Source organism: Micropterus dolomieu, unplaced genomic scaffold (assembly GCF_021292245.1).
Source record: "Micropterus dolomieu isolate WLL.071019.BEF.003 ecotype Adirondacks unplaced genomic scaffold, ASM2129224v1 contig_12961, whole genome shotgun sequence".
In the NCBI taxonomy this organism is placed as follows: domain Eukaryota; kingdom Metazoa; phylum Chordata; class Actinopteri; order Centrarchiformes; family Centrarchidae; genus Micropterus; species Micropterus dolomieu.
In genome coordinates this window covers 40,310-63,847 of record NW_025741947.1, presented here as the reverse complement: position 1 = coordinate 63,847, position 23,538 = coordinate 40,310, and the positions used below count along the sequence as shown (strand labels likewise).

Below are 23,538 nucleotides of genomic sequence, written 5' to 3'. Positions count from 1 at the left end.
GTGGTTCAGTACCATTTAGGTGATGAAAGGTTAGTAAAGTACATAAAGGGTTGTTAGTTACATTCTCCCAACAATCAAAGCAGCAATGATACATTTCAGCAATGTTCGGTTAGGAAGACAGCAGCACATGTGAGCTGTTTAAATGATGTGCCAGGTCAATGTGATCCTATTTCATAGAAGCTTAATTCCCTTAATTACTGCCTCAGTTTAGGATTTTAAACACAATTGACAGGGTTGAGGTCCCTGAGGTTTCACTTCTGCTAAAATCCCCGAAGCATGTAGGCTGAGTCATTATGCTAACAGTTCTGGTTATTTCTGTTGACTGTTGAGGAAACAGCACCTTTTTCTAATAAGAGTACACTGTAGCCACAACTAGCAATTGCTTATTTTCTTCTCTTCTATGTTATACAGTCTTCTTGATTTTAGGTAAAGCTCTTTATCAAGAATAATTTATGCACACAAAACACTCAACACAACTCCTGAAAATGCACTCTTGTTGAAATTCCTCTTTATACAAAATATACAAACAGTTTATATTTCCTTATGGTCAAATAAAGTATAATTTGGGGGTGGGGTTGTATTTATTGGATTTTTTCAACACTAATACACCACATACACTTCTACATACATACATAAAAAACACAATTCTGTAAGTCAACTTAATTACATTATCTCTATACAATCAATTCCAGCTACTCAGTAAACATTCTGACAGGTAGCTCAAGAAATGTTGTAATTGCCTCTATATTTTAAAATAACTCTGTATTTTCCCCTTGGTGGGACACGTTAGTTTTGACAGTAGGCAGTAAGACTCTTGTTCCACTGTAGGTGCCTTGGCTCTCTTCCAGGCGATTGCAACACAGCGCTTAGTCTGAAGTGAGCATGCACCTGACAATCTTAACTCAGGTGGGGATAGTCCATGGATTAATGTCCAAGGACAGACAGACAATTTAAGAGAGATTATCTCAGCTATTGTTTGTGTGACCTTGTCACAGAATTCTTACACTACTTCAAAGGCAGTAGAATAATGTGCCCTTTGCTAGCATATTATTATCAAAGTGATGTAACAGGGAGGCAGTTATGTATCTACGCATGATATCAAAATTGTTCTGCCCTTTCTCCCGCTCTGCCCAGAATCTAAAACCAGAGTAATCTCTGGAGAAAAATGTTGTTAGAAAGGTCATCTTAATGATATTAACACAGCCACTTACAGAGATGGAAAAGTTTGACCACCTTGATAAAATTGGATTATAGTCCTCTCAAACTATGTCATTTATGTCTGGAGTAACTATTATTTCCAAATAAGTGAAGCCACCAGGGGTATTATGAAATGCATTCCCTACTGGTGGATTAACATTAGACCTTGTGCTGATCAACTTGTAAGTAGAGAAGCTCCCGAAAAACTCCAGTGTGCATCCTTTGGATGGTGGTGGTGAGAAAGCCCCAGCAAAATCATACAAAACAAAAAAGTATGAAATCTTCGGACATACCTTTTGTTGTCTCGTGAAGTTTAACACTGGTTTACATCTGTCAGTGCAGATATTGGGTCATTTCCTGTGAGCACAAAAACAGAACTATGAGTAAGTACTGTGACAATTAGTTCAAATAGTATACAATTATTTTAAGTATATTGTATGAAATTGGGAAACAGCTACACAATGTGTTGATGCTATTTATTTTCTCATTGTACTGCGAACCAGTACCTGCACCATCTGGAAGTTGTCACACGTGGCCTAGAGTGTTAAGTGACACCTGCGAAAACATGTGATGGACCTAGAAGTAACATTGTGTGCTGTAAGGGAATTGGTGCAGCCTGTATTGAATGAGCAAGGCTCACGTGGTTATACAGTAGCTCATAATATGTTCAGAAGGGGTATTTGTGTTTGAGATATTCTGTGTTACTTCCTTCCCATCCTTGCTGATGACATGATTATGTCATCAAGTGATGGAGTTTCACTTTTGAGCCACAGAAGCTAGAGCGGACGTCTTGTGGTCATAGAGCCTCAGCAAAGTTTTGCTCTCCACGTGTAGTAGTCTATCATAAAACACAACACCTGCACATTGTGTGCTGATGTGTCTTCACACTCTGCTATTGAGATAAACTGATCAAACATGTCCTTGTTGACAATGACAAGTCTTTTCAAAAGAGACCAGCACATCTGCTGCACACGACAGTAACATCCAGTGATTTTTACACTTTCAAATAGGACTCTCCTGCAAGGTTGGTCACCAAGCAATGCTGTCAAACTGGCTCCTCAAATAGCATGCTCTCCGTGAGCACCATCTTGGACTTTCCACGGCACACCCGAAGACTGGCAGTAGGACTGGCAGTATCCGTGCACAGGCCCTGGAGCGATGTGAAACAAGCACCTAATGCAGAGAACTCAGAACTCAGTGTCTCCTCTTACTCAAACTCCTTCTCACACTCCTTGCTTCCATATCTAACCTAAATCTAAACTATGACACGTCATGGGGGAATACTTCTGCCTGTCTTACAGCACTTTTAAGTTCATAGATTATTGTAATGTACTCCTCTGTAGAGAACAACAACACAGCAGAAAAAATGTCTTGCACTTCCAGGTTAACAGCACCTTTGGTCTCCTATAGTTTCATAGATTATAACAGATAACAGGCACCTTTTTTATGTTGTTCTTGTCTATAGAGAAAGTAAAGATGCATTTTTATTATGTTGCAACAATACTCACTCATAACACACTGACCTACAAAACACTAACAATGGGGAGCATTACGTAAATATAATGAACTTTTGTCTTCGAAATGAGACTGATTTTTTCATATAAATCAGTATTTCATATATAATACAGTTGTTCTCAGTCACGTTGGTACATTTCTCAGATCAGATTTGAAATTCTACTTCTTCAGCCTCCACATCATCTAGTCACTTGTGCACGTCATGTGTAAAAGCAATTTCTCAAATTTATTGAAATTACAAAATGCAAATGCTTTGACAGATTTATGCAAATTATTATGTACAATTGTCTGCTGTTTCCTACATTATCAATTGCTTACGTCATGTTGATCACAATGTATTACACTGATATATAAAACAGCCTTGATTTTTTTCTGCATCACAATGACATGCTCTTACAACAAATTACAGTACAGACCATCAAAGTGTAGCTGTGAATCCTGTCCAATCTCTCGCAATGTTTAAAAGGGCAGCCATGTGCATTTCAATCATTTTCATCCAAACCTTAGCCATGGTTTACCAATACAAATAGTTTTGCAAATGTTAAGGATGATTGTAGAAATGTACCAAAGCGACTGAGAAAAAATGTAAGAATAACATATTTTCAATTTATTGACTGTACTATAGTACAGTCAATAATATTATATATATATATATATATAATAAATCAGAAATAGAGAAATTTCCTTCAATATCCTTTATTTTTTCTACATCACTGCAAAAGTTACTGATATATCAGTGCTGCAATACAGTTTTTCTCAGTTGTTTTCACAGTAAAACAGGTACGTGAGACAAAATGACCACAACCTATAATTGATGCACCAACCCCTTGAACCAATTGTAAAGATATAAGCAAATTTCCTGCTTTACATTTACCACATTCACTCACTCACTCACAAACCACATTCAGAACACTACACATATTTCTCTATGCACATAGACGTAAACATAAAATGTACATAAATGTTCTGCTAAAATATTGTATAAACATCTGTCCAGTTACTGCAAAAATGCAGGACAATTGCAATCATTCAGTTTTGAATGTGATTTTAACAGTTTTGGACAAAGTGTGTTCTGCAAATATATAGAGTTTTGCAGATGGGGAAGTAGTAATGAGAAAAGAGTTCATGGATTTTGGAGAAAGAGATCATTGAATGCATTTTGTGTGAAAGCAATGAAAAATGATTAACATTTTGGTCTACGTACACTTCTGTTTCGCTGACTGTTTGAAGAGTTTTGACAATGTGACTTCAGTTTTGACCAGTGCGGGTTAGCAACTGAAAAAAACTGTAACGTATGCTAATGTGAAAATAGAATGTATTTTGTGAATGTAAATACCGGCTATTTTGAGTTGTTAGCCTGTGCTGTCCCATCTTGCGGTGTCTCTGCGTCATCTTTTCAGAAGACTTGTGACCTGTTTAGTGAAGTAACTATGCCAAACCATGGATGGTACCATGGATGGTAAATGGCAAATGGAATGTACTTGTATAGCTCATTTCTAGTCCAGTTCTGACGACTCAAAGCACTTTACAATACAAGTCACATTCACCCCATTCACACACACTCACACACTGAGGGGCGCAGGAGCAAATTGGGATTCAGCATCTTGTCCACTTCAGCAGTGCATGCATGCGACTTAGTATGGCCTACATATGTGACTTGAAAGTGAAAGTATGTAACTTTTGAATGAAATATACAAAAATGCCTCTTACAAATTAAAAGTTGAATTCATAAGCATTAAAACAAGTCCTTACATAATTCAGTACAGTCATGTGGTTTTGCTGCTATGGGCTTATTTGGTCTGGTCTGACCAGAAGCTCATGGTGGCTAATGTTAGCTAATTAAGCAAACTTTACAAGGTCACTTTACAACAGGGTTGTATAATGAGATGAAGCTTGAAGTTCCCTTTATGCCACTTATAAAAAGCATATGATATTTACAAAAATTATATAGAGAAATAAAACTATTTTACATATTGGAGTGATATTGGATGATTTAAGGAGTCACGCAGCCTGAGGGAAGAAGCTGCTCTTAAGTCTGGTGGTACAACAGAGGATACTTCCGTATCTTGCCAGGCAGCAGCAAAGTGAACAGGCTGTGGCTGGGGTGGGTACGTTCTTTTAGTATCCTTTACTACTTTACATGTTTTTCAATTGCTAAGATGCAATGGTCACTGTCACTCATAACACACTGACCTAAAAAACACTAACAACAGGAAGCATTATGTAAATTTGATGAACTTTTATCCTTGAAATGTGACTTTTTTCATAGAAATCAGTATTTCATTTATAATACAGCTGTTCTCAGGCACTTTGGTACATTTCTCAGATCAGAATTTAAATTCTAAGTCTACTCTCTTTTAGCAAAGGAACCTGAGACCAAAAAGCTGGTGTCCATGTTTGCAATTGTGTTGTGCAGCTCAAACCGCTCCAAGTACACAACATGTGAGAGAGTGTTGGGAGAGGGAAAAAGGTACCGTCATCTCGGAGGTTGCATGGTCTAAATGTCTGTATAGCATACACGCATGCTCAATTAACTCAAGACACCAGCTAATTCAATACAAGGTTATACACAGACTTTTCATGTTTTAAACTGCACTCATTCTGGAATGGAAACAGTCCGCTGGTACACTGGCACATATGTTCTGCTTTTGCAACAAACTTCAGAGATTTTAGCACGAGGTTTTCCACTTCTACTCTGAGATTTATGGATATGATCTCCCTCCGGACCCAGAGACAGGCATTCTTGGCTGGTCTCACCAGCTCGAGACTCTTAGCCACTGGAAGGCTCTCTCAATTCAGTATGGGATGGTTATTGCTAAGAAAACTATTCTTAGAGTCTGGAACAAAGATCCAAGTTTTGAAGCTTGGCTCACAGAGCTCTCAGATACCTTATACATGGATAGAATCCGATTTAATTGTTTGGGTTGTTACTGACCTTGATTTTCTGAAAATCTATAAATAAAGTACATTTAAAAAAAAAAAAATTTAATTCTACTTGTTCAACCTCCACATCATCTTGTCACTTGTGCACATCATGTAATGTAAAAGCAATTTCTCTGAGAAATTGCAAATGATTTGCCACATTTATGCAAATGATTATGTACAATTATCTGCTGTTTCCTACACGATCAATTGCTTACGTCATGTTGATCAGAATGTGTTGTACTGGTTCTCTGTTGAGTAGTCTCACCCCCCAAAACATCACATTATCATAATCTGCATTTGCATGTGAATCCTGTCCAATCCCTTGTAATGTATAACTCTGTACTGTTGAAATTGATCAATCATTTTCAATCATTTTCATCCAAACCTTAGCCATTTTACCAATACAAATAGTTTTGCAAATGTTAAGGATGATTCTAGAAATGTACCAAAGCGCCTGAGTAACAAGAATACATCAGAAATGGAGAAATGTCCTTCTATATCCTTTATTTTTTCTACATCACTGCATTCAGTAATTTACTTGTAAAAAAAAAGTACCTCAAATTTCAGTGCTGCAGTACAGTTTTCTCAGTTGTTTACACAGTAAAACTGGTACCTGAGACAAAATGACCACAACCTATATTTCATGTACCAACCCTGATCCAATTCTGCTAAAATACAAACACTTTTCCTGTTTTAAACTCATGCAGTTTAAAGCCACAAGACTACATATGCACATAGACGTAAACATAAAATGTATATAAATGTTAACCAAGCTTTCCAATATATTTCAGTCTGGCTGCTGTAGAAATGCAGGACATTTGCCATCTTTCTGTTTTTAATGTGTTTTTAACAGCATTTGAAAAATGTGCTGTATATATCCAGTGTTTTGCAGTTGGTGAAGTAGTAATGAGAAAAAGAGTTCATGGATTTTGGAGAAAGTGGTCATTAAATGCATTTTATGTGAAAGCAATGAAAAATGATTCACAGTTTGGTCCACATACACGTCTGTTTCGCTATCTGTGTGAAGAGTTTTGACAATGTGACTTCAGTTTTGACCAGTGCAGGTTAGCAATTGAAAATTACTGTAATACTGCGTTTTTTTTCTAACATTACTCAGTCAGTTCACTGACTTCATGATTCTTCTCTACTTGTGTTACTGTTATAGTACGTTTTAACATTATTTTGCCATGGCTAATTTTGGCTAGAGTGGCTGCTGCTCAGCAAACATTTGCATAGTCCCACTTTAAGGGGCTAACACAATCACAACATTCTCCACTTTTTGCAGAAAAGATTTGTCAGTATATAAAATGCTACTACTTGTTGAGCTTTTACTGTTAAATTGTTCTTTGTGCTCACAAATAATGTCAGTGCTCATCTTAAAATCAAGCGTCTGGTTACTGTTTCACTGTGTGAATTATTTCCTGCTTGCTTTGGTCTTCCTGAAACATGTTGCATAAGAAGTATAGTATTTCTTCCGTGGAGTAACCTTTCTATACCGATTTCTAATTGCAGACTTGTTCTGCGGCTATCCAATATGGGAATGTGACATCAACACATTTTCAGGATAGGACTTCTGTTGTTCTGTTCAGTTCATTTTTTATTACACTTCTATGTTCCTTGTATATTATCATACATATGCTATGGGGGAAATCCCTAGTAGTGTTAGGTTGTCCTAACTGTATGAAATACCAGGGAGATAAGCTCTGTGCTGTTGACAGAGGCTGGTCAGGTTACACTGTATACTTCAGACAGCAGCAGTTTTAAAATTTATAGTTGTGATGCCGTGGCAGGAGGATCATATTTCGTTAAGCTCCTATGTAGTTGTTAAAAAATATTTGGTGCAACAAGTTTTATGACTTTGAAATGTCTTTTGTCAAGGTGCTTGTCCATTAATGTTGTCCATTGCACAACTGCAATATAATTTTCTGAGTCACACAGTCAATTTACTGGCACATAGCATATAGCACACAACTTATTCCAAAATCTTACTTTGGTCTTGTAAAAATGTATTTCTTTAAAATTAGTTAAATTGTATTCTTTCAATCTATTTCTTCAAATTTACATATTTCCCGTAGGTGCTGAGTTCACTAGACTTCCTCCACCCACCGGTATATCATTTACAGTAGGTTCCATTGATAGCTTCCATGTGTTTGCGTAAACCCTTCACAGTACAGTAAACAGTTCACACGCAGTCATTGGTGGCAAGTTAGGTAACAGTGTGAGAAACACTTATTTATTTCTTTAACAGAGGACTTTGCCCTTCATAGCTCAGTGTTGCCCCTGTCAGCAGCGTGGTGTGAGTGTTTGCTTTAATGTAATAGGAATTATTAAGGCGAATGCTTCTGTGTTAGCGACAGTCTTTGTTCATTTACGCCACAGACTGCTGCCTGACTCAATTCAACAAACAAATCATGGCTTCATTCTAATAACACGAGGCAGGCAGAGATTTGTGGTGTGATTAGATATTGATTTAGCTGCTGAAAGCAAACACACGTTATGAAGCTAAGAGTGAATGTAAGACACATACGTGTTGACACTTGACTAATGGTGCCAGGAGTCTGTGTTTCAGCTCCCTTTTTGCGAAGCATCACAAAGCTCTTGTCTTACAGGTTTTGCTACACGCCCACATATAAAACACACGCATGCTTTGACAAAAACACCCACAGGGCGTGGTAAGAGCCTGACCCCTTAACTGTGCTTTTCTGCTTCTTCCAGTTCCACTGCTCTGGCTGCTTACAGAGTCGGTGACGGAAAGTGTCTTTGCAGCCAGGGGTGTGTGTGTGTTTGATCCGGCTGTCTCAGGCAACTCTTTCAAACCAACGCACACTCAGGATGGCGGGGGAGTGTGTTCCCGAGGTTCCAGACCTGGGAGAGATGGACGAGGAGGAACTGTGGGAACTGATTAATGACAACCGACACAGAATCTCCCTGGGAGTGCGGCCGTGCATCTTGATCCCGTACCTAAGGCAGGCCAGGGTGCTCTCTGAGATGGACGAGGATGAGATCCTCTCCTGCCACAACCTGACCAACCGCAGCATGAGAACCAGTGAGATTTCTGACTTCACTTGGTGCTTCTTGGATTTGAAAGCCTGTCCATTGTGGGGGTTATGGAGTTCCTGCCGGTGGATTCAGTGTGCTCTTTTACTGCGCCAGATTTGTTTACACAGACTGTACCGCGAGTCATGTACTCATGTTAACCAATCAGGCCGCTCAGGCAGAGCGGCGCGTTCTGCAGCAATGCTGCCGGACAGAGTTTGAGATTGGGCCTCTGATGGACAAAGTACACAAATCCTGTAGGCTACTTGAGTAGAAGTGCAGATACCCTTGCTAAATATTATTCCACTGAAAGTCTTCAAATTGAATTTCTACTTGAGTCAAAGTACAAAAGTACCTGCTTAATACTAATAAGAATAAAAAGTACTAAGCTCAAAAATATTTAAAACAAGCAAAGCAAGCAAGCAAATTCACACTTGTGAAGTTGGAACCATGAAATGTATTTATATAAATGTGTTATTATATGTCTTAAAGGAAGGAAGTTGTTGACCGTTCATTTTAGTATCAATCTAAAAATAGTGTCAGCTGTACTTGTTAATTTATAATGAAACATATTTTATTAAGTCTTTATATGTTTTGTGTGCAAAAAAAATCTTAATTTGTAAAGTAGAAACTAAAACTGTCAGATAAATATTGTGAAGTAAAAAGTACAATATCTCCCTCTGAGATATAGTGGAGTAAAAGTAGAAAGTGGCATGAAAAGAAAATACTCAAGTAAAGTACAAGTACCTCAAATTTGTACTTTAGTACAGTACTTGACCAAATGTACTTAATTACTGTCCACCACTGGTATTTGCCTCCTTATTAACCAGTACTTCTAATTGTTGATAGTTATTTGCAGTTTGCTTTCTCTCCAAAGAGCTTTTAGTTTTAGAGAAAACACTGGGAGTTGTTGGTTAGATCACTAATGCAGTTACTGTCATATCTTCAGATAAAATATCATGGTTCAGAGGTTAGGGTCGGAGTTTAGGGTTTACAGTGTTCTCTTACGTTCCCAGGCTATATGCTGGATCTGCTGAGGACCCAGGGGAGGAATGGCGCTGTGGCCTTGCTGGAGAGCCTAATGATCCACTACCCAACCTTGTACACCCAAGTCACTGGACGCAAACCCAGCACTGAGCCTTCAAGATTCAGCGGTCAGTGGTTTTAGGTCTTCCAGCACTTCAAGGGAATATTTGTTTTGTTTTTCAGTTGCTGTATTTCTGCCTTGCATTGCTCTCCTTGCAGGCCTGATAAAGTACTCGGAGCTGACAGAGTATCTGGTCAGAGCAGTAACGGTTATGCAGAAGGAGCTCCAGGAGGCGCGCTGTGAGGCTGGCAGAATGAGTGCACGCTGTGCCTCCCTGGAGTCGGAGATTGGGCAGATAATGGAGCAGGAGGAGAAGTCCAGATGCCTTCAGTCTGAAAATGAACGCATAAGGAGACAGTTGTGCTCTTTGCAACATGAAGTCACCAAGCTGAAGGATGAGAAGTGTGAGTTGTATATGCGCTACACTGCAGCCATGGAGGAGAAATCAGCTGTGAACATGCGCCTCCATGACCTCAACCTGCAGGTCAGTGATGCTGACTAAAGTGTGTTTTTTACCTTAGCAAACTCAGTAATACAGTGATTTCCTCTTCACTGATAAACAAAGCTGTGATCTCAGGGGAAAGTCCTCAGAAGGTCAGGCTTAAAGAACTGAAATCTGGCCATTGTAGCTTGATGTAACTTTAGAAGATTATGCTACTGTGAATACAGCCTGTGAAATCAGTTGTTCAAGGTCTTTTGTGCCTCTGCACTGCTCTGAATGAGCCTTGCCTGAAAAAGTGATACTAGAGTGATCTTTGCCTGGCCTTGGAAACTACGCATCTTCATCAGAAATCCCAGCGTTACAGTACAAACCGTGGGTGTGGAGTTTGAAAGATTTTTATCCGTCATCTAACAAAGATGCTCCTGAGCTGCATCATCTTTTTGGAAGTGCAATATTAAATCACTGTAGTACCCTGCTAATGATGTGATGAGTGCCATGAAGGCGATCCCAAACTTGGTAGCTGATGTTTTGCTTTGAGTCATTTTGGTTTTATTTCACAGATGCATTTTTAACATTTTAACACTGTATTAAAATGTACTGCTGAAACAATGATTTGATTAATCAATTATTTGACTGACAGGAAGTGAATCAACAGTAACTATCAATAAAAAATGCCAAATATTAACAAGCTCCAGATTTTCAAATGTCAGGATATGCTGCTTTCCTTTTTTATATGATTGTAAATGGAATACCTTTGGGGATTGTGGGACTTTTGGTGAAACAAAAATGTATTTATCAATCAAATAACTGATTATAAGTGTTGTTGTTCTTGTGTGGTGGCAGGTGTATCAACTGCAGACTGAGCTGCAGAAGGTGCAAACGGAGAATAAGATCCAGAAGCAGCACTCGCTCAGGTGTGCTTCCTCTGCTGAGACTCCACAACTGCAGGAGGAAGTCAGGAGTCTGCGCTGCCAGCTGGTGAAGGCGGAAAAGCTGGACCCAGTGAGAAAAAAACACTTAATCATTCTTTGTTATTAGCTGATTTATGTGGAATAGTGAGAGCCCTCGCTCACAATCATTAGACAGTGAAAGAGTCAGAAGCCGCTTGTGTCTCTTTATGTTTGGATCTCATCTGCTGTCACTGTTGTGTCTCTGTCAGGCTCGTCAAGACATCCTGGCTCAGGATCTGGCCGAGGCCATAGACAGCCAGGTGGAGCTTGCGGAACAGCTCAGGTGTTACAGAGAGGAGAATGAAAAACTGCTCACAGAGAAACAAGGGGTATGTGTTTGTATGGATCAGGAAATGGCATGCAAATGCAGATGTTTTGCTGCACTATGATGAAAAGTGGCATTTTGATTATCCCACTGCTACAGAGTTCCATTTGCAAAAGCCTTTGGCCAGAGAAAAAATTCAAAAGTGAAGTGTGAATAATATAAATACACCTTACAACATGAGTGTATTAGAGAACGCAGTCTCTGTGTGGCTTAGCTGCTCATTGACTTGTTCATCAAATCCTGTACATCTGCTGTGTGTCCCTAAAGCATTGGTGTAATCGGTGTGTATTTGCATTCAGCTTTTGGATCAGAAGGAGCTCCTGAGCCTCCAGGTGCAGCAGCTCACCCTGGACTGTAACATGCACCAGCAGAAGAACACTGTGATCCAGAACCAGTCGAGAGAGCTGCAGGCGGAGAGAGACCAAGTAAGGGGGGAGGGGGATACTGTCACGCAAACTTTCCCGTCTTGGGTAAACATTAATTCAGTTTTCCAGGCAGGATTTTCTGTTTTAGATTCTGTTTTTATTGCTTGTGTGGAACCGATCTTCCACCACATCATGTTGTTTGTTTTTCCTGTTGAAATGTCGAGCAGTCAGCAGTGCTGTTGAGGAGAGTATTAAATATCAACCTGGCTCTTCCTGTCTGTCACTCCCTGTTGTGTGTGTTTTGGGGGTGTAGTTATTTATCTCTCTTTGGTAAGGTACATTTGTTGAACTCTCCTCTACTGGAAACACTCTGTTTATTGGCATTGAGCAGTATTAAAGTATATTACATAACTTTTACACTTCCGTAAACATCGTGTGTTGTTACATTTCACCTGTTGACGCCACGCAGGAATGACTCTGCGGCTTTTCCTCCAACACAAATAAAATGAACAACCCACCCACACCCTAAACAACTGTCAGGTGGCCACAAGCAGGGGTGCGGAGCCGCCAGCTGCTCCACTGGAGCTGTGCAGCAACCAACAGCACAATACATGTGATAATACTTGACAGTTCCTGGTTGTAATTAGTGGATCATGCTTGCTGTATGATGTGTGACACATCAACCAGCACTTGAATTGCCAGATGGTCAGCTTTATTCATCAAGTCGGATTAAAGAATTAAGATAGATATGGATTAAAGAATCAAGCTCAAGATTGTATCTTCAAACACAACACCACTACTTTTTCTTTCAAGATATGTGCAGCAGTTTTACTTCAAAATTTAAATCTATCATTACATGTGTGCTGCTACACGTGAGGATTTCTATCATTATAAATAACGAGGGGCATATGACTCAGACATTGTTGCTATGTGTTGTTCCTGACTTGTTGTGCTTACAATAATATGTCAAAAGATAGAAAGCTGTCTGCCACACACACCACATTGACAACATCTTACATACCACACGCCTTGGTGGCAGTGTAGCGGCACGTACGTTAATACTTTTTCATTCAAGCGATCCCTGATTGAGACATGTGCACGTTTTGAGTGAAGCCATTTCAGTTGTCATGGCGTGGGGGTTTCTGCGTACAGCATGAACTCGGCCTGACGGTGTCTGCCTGCATGAATGAGAAACGAGGCGTGGCCGCGCGCAGTCGCTTCTGCGTAAATTAAGTATTGTGCTGAGAAAATGTGTTCCCGTGCTTCTAGGCATACCTGTCGAGAGACGAGGCCCAGGCCATGATCGCCCGCATCCTGGCCGAGAAGGACACCCTGAGGTGTCAGCTGGTGGAGCTCCAGGAGAAAGTCTTCAGCCTGCAGGGCAAACGTAGCCCCAGAGATCAACGGCAGAGTTGTGATGTAATGTCTCACACAGGCACATTTCAGCGCACACGTAAGAACAACACATACAGAAATAATAATGGTAATTCAGTGCTCTGTGTTTTTGCCAAAGGAGAGAGAGGTGGACTGGGAGAGTCCAACATCCAGTTATGAACAATGTTCAATCCCAACTAGACGTAGACTTTGCCGCATGGATGCAGTCAATCCCATGTCACTGAGTCCCAGCAGTTCAGAGGTATGTGTGTGTGTGTGTGTGAAATTAATTAGGCTTTTTCAAACATTTAACTTTTTAATTTTTTTTAAAGATTCACATTTGCAGCAGGAACTAATAGACCTGGGTCTGAGTGCCACAGATAGAGTAGGGAAGTCGCAAACTATTAAATGACAGTCAAACACATTTTGGTCTGTCTGTGGTATTTGTTGACGTTAAGAAAAATATAGAACAAGGCCAACCTTATCCTTTAAAACAACATTAAACAGTACTATATAAAGAAGTTGTAAAATGAAAAAGAGAGTTTGTATACTAAGTACTGATAAAGTTCATTTTGGTATCAGTACTGAAGCTCAGACAGTGTATTGGCACTAGTAAATGTCAAATAATTCCCAGTCCTACAGTAGATACAGTATTTTTTATGAAGTAATGAATTTACATTTGTGTGTACTTGTATACCACTTGTATCTATCTGTATGTATGTGTACAGTGTGAAGATGCTGCGGCAAGTAGTGTCCGATCCCACACCGCAGAGCCCCCCAGTGCAGAGTCTCTCCGTAGGAGGAAGGAATCTCTATATACAGACATCAGGTGTGTGTGTGGGGGGGGGGGGTGTTGCATTCTTCTTGTCAAATACAATACATTAGTTCCAACTGACAAGGCACTGACCGGAATGGATGACTTGAAGTGGATATTGACTTCTGCATTCCTTTCTGATAACACGATGGCGTCCTGTTTCAGGTGGGTTATTGATTTGTAGAAGTGTGATCAAGAGCAAATTATAGAACACATGAATGTTGAGGAGCAAGACGAAACCTAGTGAGAGCACACTGTGAAGAGACTTTATGAGTTATGTTCAGACTGACATTCAGACTGACTGCTCAAGGGAAAGTTTGTATTCCCATGTTCAACGTGTTAAATCTAGTCTTTTTTTCTTTTGTAGCCTGGAAACAGCACTGGCTGATTCTCTATTGGATGACTTTGTGTTTCTCCCCAGTGGTATGTATAGTAAACATATGAAACTTTTAAGTGAGTGCCTCTGTGTTTGTGTTTCTGTGTGGATGGGGTGGTGGTTTGCTGTTGTTTTGCAGGACCTAAATTAGCCATTGTTCAATGTCGAACTCTTGCCAGGGCAGAAGAGTGACACATTAACCTGGATGCCAAGTCATTAAACAGCCTCTCTTTTGTTTAGTGGGAAGTGAAGACAAGCTGACACCAAAACTTTCCTCCAGCAGTGATGGGTGAGGCGTCCACTGGACTAACATTTTTAAATTAGGAGTTTCATATTACTAAGCATTGTGTAAAACAGATGGCAATCTACCTGAATAAACATAAATGAGTTGTGCAGCGATGTAGTTATCAGAAAAGTAAACCGACTATCTTTTTAGTGTAAGAAAACCATACGTTTATGGCTGCGTTCTGCACAGACACTATGAAAATTCAATTATTTACTTTAAAAATATAGGGGGGAACAATCATATAACATAATTTATTCAAAGGGAAAATATTACGTGTATTATTAAAATTGATTTGTATGATCTATTTATTTGACAACATATTAGCACACATAGTCAAAAAAAACAGTTGGATTTTAAATATATTTACATAATAAACATCTAAATAATTGTACTCTGATGTCAAATACGGTCTGGAAAAGTCAGGACTTTGGAAATGAAAAATGTATAGGAACCTTGAGCACTGGTGGGTGCCCATGTACTAACTTCTAAATGTAATAATAAAAACGGGAGGTATAGTGACCTTCTTTGAGTCTAATTCAGCACACGGGATTTGAAATGAAACAATGACAGAGGTTAAAGTGCTGACTATCACGTTTAAAAGATTGCTCCACCAATTCAGCTTTGCACTCCTATAACAAAAAGAGTACCAAAATTGATGCAGCAGAATCAGAGATATTGTACTTTTTAACCCACAATGCAACTCGACCACCCACAGTTCAGTGGGAGATTCAGGTGTGTTATGTTAATGGCTGTGTGACGGCTCCTTCTGAAGCCACAGAAGGCTTTATAGAGGGTGTACAATTTCATATAGATCTTTGTATAGTTAGCCTACAGATTATGTAGAAAAGACAGAAAGGGCAGAGTCTTATTACCAAACCAAGTCAGCCGCCTGACGTCAGTCACTCTGAAGAACTGAACATGTTTTCACTAAATCAAGGCAAACGTAAACATGGCTGCAGTTTTATCCTGGATAAAATGCCAAGATGCCAAGTGCCCACAGATGTCTGTTGGTCATAGACTTCAGAAAATCCTTGACTATAAAGTATTTACAGCTAAATATTAAATATAAATTTATATAAGTTTACTTGTAATTGTCCTTTATGTTTAGTATCTCTGTGAGGCTGTATAGTAGTGATTTGAGCTAAATGCTATGTTAACATGCGGGTGTTTAGCATCTACAATATTGTCACCGTCTTAGTTTACCATGTTAGCATGCTGACATGTTTATTAGCACTAAACACAAACTAACCTTGCTAATGACCAAAGAGGCTACAATTCCTAGACTGTTCTATCTATCTATCTATAAAGGATTTTCTGTCCTCAGCAAAAAAAATTCTTTGCATAAAAGACAACTATGATACTTATAATAAGCAAAATGTTCAATGAAGCTTTCTATCCTCTCCTCCTCTCCTCATTACTCTCTCACCAGCCTGTCAAGAACTTCGGCCCCTCCCTTCCTGATGCGTTCTCGTCCGAGAGCAATTCGTGTCAACGGCCGTGTTCTCAGCATCTCCCTCCAGGGGGACGCGCTGCTCAGCCAGCTGGCAGTGATAGGAGGCAATAAGACTGGAGTGTTTGTGCACCAGGTGACCGAAGGGAGCGCTGCCCACACTGTCGGCATCAGCCCTGGGGCACAGATAGTGGAGGTGGGTTAAAGTGTGTTTCTGAACACTAATTCTAATCGTTCTGCCTACTGTGAAGTTGTTTTTCATAATACTATTGTTCTGCAGGTGAAGTATGAGCAGAACCAGAAGGCTCTGAGGATGGTGCTGGAGGATTCGACTTTAGAGGAAGCTATGTGGGCTCTTGGCCAGGTCACAGGCCTCTGTCACCTCTCCCTTCGGCCCAGACAAGCTGGTATGTCCCAGAGCATGTACATATTACACTTTTTCTCCATGTAACCAAGATGGCACGTCTCATCATGAATCTTTTCTAAACGTTTTAGTAAAGATGGTACCTCCAACTTGATGAAACCAAAATGCTTCATGCTGTAATTGGGGAAACAAAGCAAATAACACTTTTCCATTTTAATTTTCAGAAAGAAAATTTTAATTTGCACACACACTGACAAACAAAAACACATGCAAGAGCAAAGTCATAAGGCAGGACTGTGTTATGCCGAATCGCAGTGACTGTATTATGGCATTAAATGGGAAGTTTATGGTTTCAGCTGATATGAGGCCTTTAGGAAGCAGATTGTTTCCCTTGAGATTAAAGGGATGGCCAGCTGCCACATGAGATAACTCATCTAACCGTGACTTGACTGTTGATCAACCTGCTGTCTTCATGAGGGTCAGTCATTCAAAGAATTCAGCTGAGCTGCAACATTCTTCAAAGTACACAAGACCCGTCAGATGGAGGCAAAGTACAGTTGCTTCATGAAACAAACAAGAAAAGTTTTTATGTATCGAATGGCATCCCATAAAGACAAAGCCTGGTGTAGAAAGGCAAAAAGCGTCTCTGCACGTTTGAAAATAAGTTATTTTGCATATGGACTGCAGTTAATAAAACATAGCGAGAACATAATGTTATAGAATAGACAATCTAGTGCAGCAGCTCCTTTATAGTCCTTTAAACGCTCATGTCACATTGTACATGTAGGTATGGATTATTCTGTTGTTGAGTGTGCTGAGGCTAGGTATTGGGCATTGTGTGTGAACTGTAAGTGAATGAGAGATCATGCTAGAACAACATGACAAGGAGCTAGCACTGCATCACAGTCAGTGATCTCAGTATTGACAGAGGCACTACTGAACGTCTCCGCTAGAGGGTGCACGCAAAGCATCAGCCAGGTGTATGATACTGGCTTGCTAACGTGCTAGCTATACTGTTAAACTATTTGCCAACAGGCTAGGCTATGAGTTACACATTCCACCAAATAATTTCATCACTCACGGTTAGTGATTGAGCACATGTTGCCAAAATATCTGTGCTAGACACAGTGAAGGAAACAAAAAGAATGATATCAAACATTTCAACACATAGTGATGAAGGATGGATTCATTCAGCTTCTTAAAATGCACAGACCTGATCATGTGATTTATTTTATTTGATGCAAGGTATAAAAAGAAGGATCCCCAAGACATTTTTACACTATGAGCAAGGACAATTACCTTTGTATTTGCCAAAGACTTTCTTGCCCCGTTTTGTTGTGTTTAATGACATTTACCAGTCTACTGAAGGAACATAAGAGGTGCTTTGCTTTAACTCTTTGGCAGTAAATTACAGCATGGTACATTTATAAATCTGAAATTGACAGTGGAGCTAATATGTACAGCAAGTGAAGACTTTAGAGATTACATTATATGTTAATAATGTATAGGATACAATAATACAGTGGCTTTAATTAAAGTGTCCTCCTCTGCCTTCAGACTATGAGATGCTGCTGCAGCAGCTGCAGAGCAGTGAGACATCGTCCGGAGACTCCTTCTACGTACGCGTCAACATGTCCCTCCCTGCTGGCCCCAACGGAACCCTGACCGTGTTCTGCAACGACATCCTTCATGTGACTAACACACGACCCACTGGCACTGACGACTCATGGCACGCCAGCCAAGTTCACCCCTGTCAGCTACTGGACCTCCAGAGCGGAACCCTACCCAACTATTACAGGTTGGTACACAGATGAGGAATATAGAAATGTGGTCTGCACTTCAATTCAGTTTCTTGTCAGTCAACATAACGGGGGAGTCAGAATCGTCAGAAAACCTGGAAGTGAAATGAAATCACCTCTCACAGTGCTTGAAACTGTAGAATTTTAATGGTTTTCTGATGGCGCAGGGCACAGCGACTTCTGATTCAAGCAATTGAAGACATGAGCTTTCAAACAAAGAAGTCGCTAAAGGTGAGAACTATCTTAAGTAAAACCACCCAGTGACCCCATGCAAATTTTTACTCTGCCAACTCACTCCTGGGAATATTCCTCTCCCTCACCAGGCTTGGCGTGTGATGGCCCAGAATGAGGAAAAGGCAGTGAGGATTGTCAGCACCGGGCGCCAGGGCAGGAACCCACTGTGGGTCAGCGTGGAGGATGAACAGAACAAGAGCACAGACTCAGGTACTTTTCATCAGTCTGCAGCAGAACAGTCTCCGGCTTTATTGCTTATTGAATTTACTGTTTGATGAACATTTTCAATATTTTTTTCAATGAAGACATTTATCTTTCTCCCGGTATATATTGCCTCCGATGTAGATACATCTGCACCCAAATGTTGTCTATCCCTCATGCCGTACACCCTGGTCACACCCCACTACCCGCCCACCTGCAGGCCTGTCCTGCTGCTGCCCACCATTCTGGGACGCGTCCTGGACAACAAGCTGGCAGGCTGGCGGGGTTTCCAGCTCTGTGAGCCTGGTATGGAATACTGTGTCGTTATATGCTGTAATGAAAGACACTGCGTTTATATTTCATAAACACTTGTTTTTAGATACAGAGAAGGGACACACTTTCCTGTGCTGACAGATAAGTCTGTTTGACTTGACAAATAACGTTTGTATGCTGCTGAAAACCAGGAAGGAAATAAGCGTTGTGAATAAATAGTAATAAAAATGATAGAGGCTATAAAGACAACAAATGTTTGCCAGTGTTCCCTGCAATGATAAGGTAAAATAAAAGTTTAATGATCTTTGTGGGAAAATTGGATCATTACACTATTCAACAGAACACAAAGAAGTGACATGCAGAAGAAAATTAAATAATGAATGTTTCAGATAATATACCAGATGAATCAAAGAAAATGCCACTGCTAAAGATGAAGATGCCATTTCTTCATGTAGAGTTTGAAATAGATTGATGATAATGCTTTCATGATCTCATGTCTTCTCTCTCTTATTCTCCCTTCCCACCCTTATGCCCTACAGAGGTGCTGAGCTCCACTGAGTATGCGGCCCGGCTGCAGAAGTCTGAGATCCTGGAGGACTGTGAGCAGGGACGAGACTGTTACTACACCCTGCAGAGTGTCGAGAAGGTCATGACGAAGGTCAGAACTTTCAACGCGAAAACAGATCTTGTATTTGGAAACTTTGAGTGGAGGCCGGTTGATTAAAAAAGCAGAGAATGGGGCTCATTAAAATAGGGTGGAAAGGAAATACAGTTAGGTTAGCTTAATGAAATCTTTTTAAACAAAATGTTTATGTATATATTTTTAGCCGCACTAGTAGTGGAGCTGGAGGGATGGCAGTGGTGGATGGTTGGTTGGTTCACCACTTTTGTCCAGACTCGACAACCACTAGATGGTTTGCCATGAAGGTTTGCACAGACATTCATGCTCCCCAGTGAATGCGTTCTAAAGACTTTGATGACACAGACTTTACCTCATGCTCCATGGTTTGTGTGGCAGGCATTCAGACTTTGGTAATCCAATGACTTGGGGCAATGCAACAACCAGCGCAACCAGCGCTTTGAAAGTTGCCTGCCTGGGTTATGTTTTGGTGCTCAGTGCAGAGCGCGAGGGGGGAAGTGGGGGGGGCAAAACAAGTTGTTATTATTATTATTGTTATTTTGGTGGAAATTTGGTGAACTCAGAGGAACCACGTTTGTTTCTGGTGCAGCATCAGTCTGCTACCAACCTAATGATTTTGTCAGCTGGAGCCTGGACCAAATGTGCAGCAATAGCACAATAATACTTCAAATGTAAATAAACTAATTTAATTAAGCACTCTCCAGCCAGAGGATGTGTTTAAATCAGCATCAAAAAATTAATATTTAATGTAGTTTGTGCAGGAACACCTATAAATCAGTCTGCATTTATTTATAAATTAATTAATACAGTATCTGTTGCTTTATACTGAAGAAACGTTTCCTCCTTCATTTCATTAAATCCCTGCAGCCATCTGAAGGCAGCAGGACACGTGGGCTGATAAATCTGCAGCCTCCAATTTTGGAAGTGCCGCCCAGAGCGCAGTTTCATTACACATGACCGTCCTCCACGTTTACCTTCATTAAATCACATGCAAATGACGCCAAGCTGCTACAAAATAACCACACAAACCTCTACACACATCTGACGGGTTCGTTATGTTCGTATTCTGCTGTTTATGCTAGAGACATCTGATTGCTGGAGCTCATTAATCCTGTGTATCATGACCTCCTTTGCTTTAAAAGAGACTTTAAGAGAAATTCAGTAGTTTATGTTTTATTACTGAAGTGTGTTACATTTTTAAACTTGCTCATTTAAAACCCCTCTTTTTTCCACCCATATTCCACGTGGTCTCCTTTTTGTCCGACAGGGGATCCACTGCGTGCTGCCGCTGGGGCTGGACTGCGTGCGTCGGCTGCACCGAGCCGAGATCTTCCCAATTATCATCTTCATCAGCCAGTCTGCGCGGAGTGCACGCAAACTGAGGTAAACTCTCCTCCTTCCGTCCGTCATGCAAATGCTGACAGAGCTCATCTCGTTGCTCATCACGCTGACATCACATTTACGGGAGAACAATGCAGTCCTTCCACAATTTATGTGTTGTTTGACTGTTGCTGTAACCCAGGGAGAATATTTCCACTGTGACTAAATACTACTACAAGTGAAATAAAAAAAAAATAGTATTTAAAATTATAGAAGCTAGAAAACCATACAGTAGTCGCTTTTCTCTTCAGTGTCACATCATCAAAATGATTTACTTTAAATGCTCCACTTTAAAGGAATAATCCACATTTGAATGCACTTATTACATATCATTAGCTAGTGATAAATTGAGTAATGTAATCCACGGTTCACTGAATGACGTTTAACGCCCTCAACAAACAGGCTTGAACCTCTTGTGAGCAGCCTTTTGTCACAGGTTGAATAAACAAAAGCATGAGAACCATGGGGTTGTGTTTTACCATTGAAAAGAAAAAGGATATCTTCCTAGTGCTGCACCGTGTTCTAGTCTGTTGATGCTGCTGTCACTAGAAATAAATGGTATCTTAGTCTCTTCTGAGACAGTATTTCCTTGTACTATTGCCGACAGTTCAAACTGTGTCCAGAGCAAAACCTGTTCCTTCTGATTCTGAGGGACTGACCTATAAACCTTCTGTGTTGATGATTTAGAGAACTGAATAATTTTGTTACGTCAAACTCAACTGTAGCTGTAAACAAATACACTGACAGGATGTCACGTTGGCTACATTTGGGCAAAAATCCACAACCAACAAATGAACAAAAAAAAGATCTTGTAGTTTATATCCGCCCTTCCTCCCGCACAGGTCAAAGCTGCAGCTCCCCAGCCGGTGGGAGGAGCAGCTGCTGGCGTGTTCGAGGAGCGAGGAGCCCCTGCTGGACAAGCTGCCGTGTCTGTATCACAGCGTGGCTGCAGACTCCTGGTGTGACCCCACCTCCCTGATGACCAACCTGCGCACCATCATCTGGGGGGAGCAGAAGAAGATCGTCTGGGTGGAGCCTGACCTGTTTTGAAGAAGAGGATGAAGGGGTTTTTGTTAATATGATAAAATGTTACATATTAAAGGAGTATAAACAAGCTTTACAAGAAATACTTTTGTAAACATGAGTACGTATCTATGATACTTTTTAGTAACTGGGTGACCGAAGCATTCACATATTGTGCTATATACTTTATTAGCATACGAAGCTGTATCACTATTTACTGTAACCAGAAACATGTTCTACATTGAGGCTTCCCTCTCTGGTTGTCCTCTTCTTTTTTATGGTGCATCGTTAAACAATCTTTATTTTATGATTTATCTGTTGTCTTTTCAACAACTATTCATGACATCCCTCCAAGTTGCAGCGGAGTTCGTAGGCAGATTCTGTAATTTGCTTAATAATTTCTGGTTCCAATGTATCTCACTGTCCACATTAATAAAAATGTAGCAGTATTTAATGGTTTATGCTCATTCAAGTTTGAAGCTCATCATTCTCCTGAAGCATCATTTTGGTGTTGCGTTATGATTTTAAAGCTTCTTTTATCCATGTTTGTGTGCTTTCAGAAGTGTTTCACTCTGGCTGAAGCTGTCAAAGGAATAATAATTGCATTTTTTGTATTGTTAAAATATCTCAGGTGAAGTTTTTAATGAGGAGAGACAACACTTAATGTGCAAAGTGAGAGTTTCAGATGCATAATCAAAAGAAAGACTTAATATGCCTTTCAATTTCCATATATCGTACTTTTAGGACAAATTTGGCAAATGCTTATCTGTAAGTTTAAAAAAGCTACACATATGCTTTTCTTTTAAAATGATGCCGCCCATCTGGATCTGTTCAAAGTCAAAGAACCGGCTGATAGCAATCTGAGGATTCACAGCACAAACTGCTGTGGATGACACAGTGCCTTCTCCCAAAGAATAAATGAAACCATGCCTGCACTGCTGAGCATCTGACTAATGAAATATTCTTGTAAAAATACTGTATCATGAAATTCTGTGACAGAACTGGCAAATTACTCTGACTGTCACTGTAAAAGCTTATGGACCAGGTGCATATTAGGCGGGTAATCGTGCTGTTTGATGGAAACAACTCGGCTTCTACCTGTTGCTGGATATGTAGGAGGCAGAGCAGGAGGAGGCCAGCACTGCCCTCTCCCCACAGAGAAAAGAAGAAAAGACTGGAGCAGAACTGCAGCACTCAGAGCTCAAACACTCCAAGATGAGGTCATGCCAAAAACACAAGAGGTTCAGCAGAAAACGCAACCTTTGTAATCACTGCCTAGGTCCAGAGGATCCAAACTGCCTCACCTGCAGAGACTCCACAGTCCAGTCCAAGAGATCCAGAGGGAGGACAGACAGAGAGACAGCTTAATCTGAGGTCAAGAGAAGAACAGGACGTGCTGTCGGAGCCAAATGAGGCTCTCAACTCAACAGTGATATAAAAGCGCATAGATGTTGGGCAACGTGCACATTTCTCTTTACATAA

General features: G+C 40.3%; 1 protein-coding gene across 1 annotated transcript; it reads left to right on the top strand.

Annotated features, from left to right (window-relative positions):
* Positions 1 to 8,347: 8,347 nt before the first annotated feature.
* On the top strand, positions 8,348 to 22,505 carry card14 (caspase recruitment domain family, member 14). The gene is made up of 20 exons (XM_046042432.1): positions 8,348 to 8,683; positions 9,690 to 9,827; positions 9,919 to 10,244; positions 11,046 to 11,204; positions 11,362 to 11,481; positions 11,777 to 11,902; positions 13,112 to 13,261; positions 13,356 to 13,478; positions 13,945 to 14,045; positions 14,398 to 14,453; positions 14,647 to 14,695; positions 16,122 to 16,338; positions 16,423 to 16,549; positions 18,064 to 18,304; positions 18,473 to 18,536; positions 18,629 to 18,749; positions 18,885 to 19,046; positions 19,553 to 19,671; positions 20,921 to 21,036; positions 21,876 to 22,505. Exons 1-20 carry the CDS (start codon positions 8,470 to 8,472, stop codon positions 22,081 to 22,083), a joined length of 2,937 nt encoding a protein of 978 aa, XP_045898388.1. The 5' UTR covers positions 8,348 to 8,469; the 3' UTR covers positions 22,084 to 22,505.
* Positions 22,506 to 23,538: the final 1,033 nt, after the last annotated feature.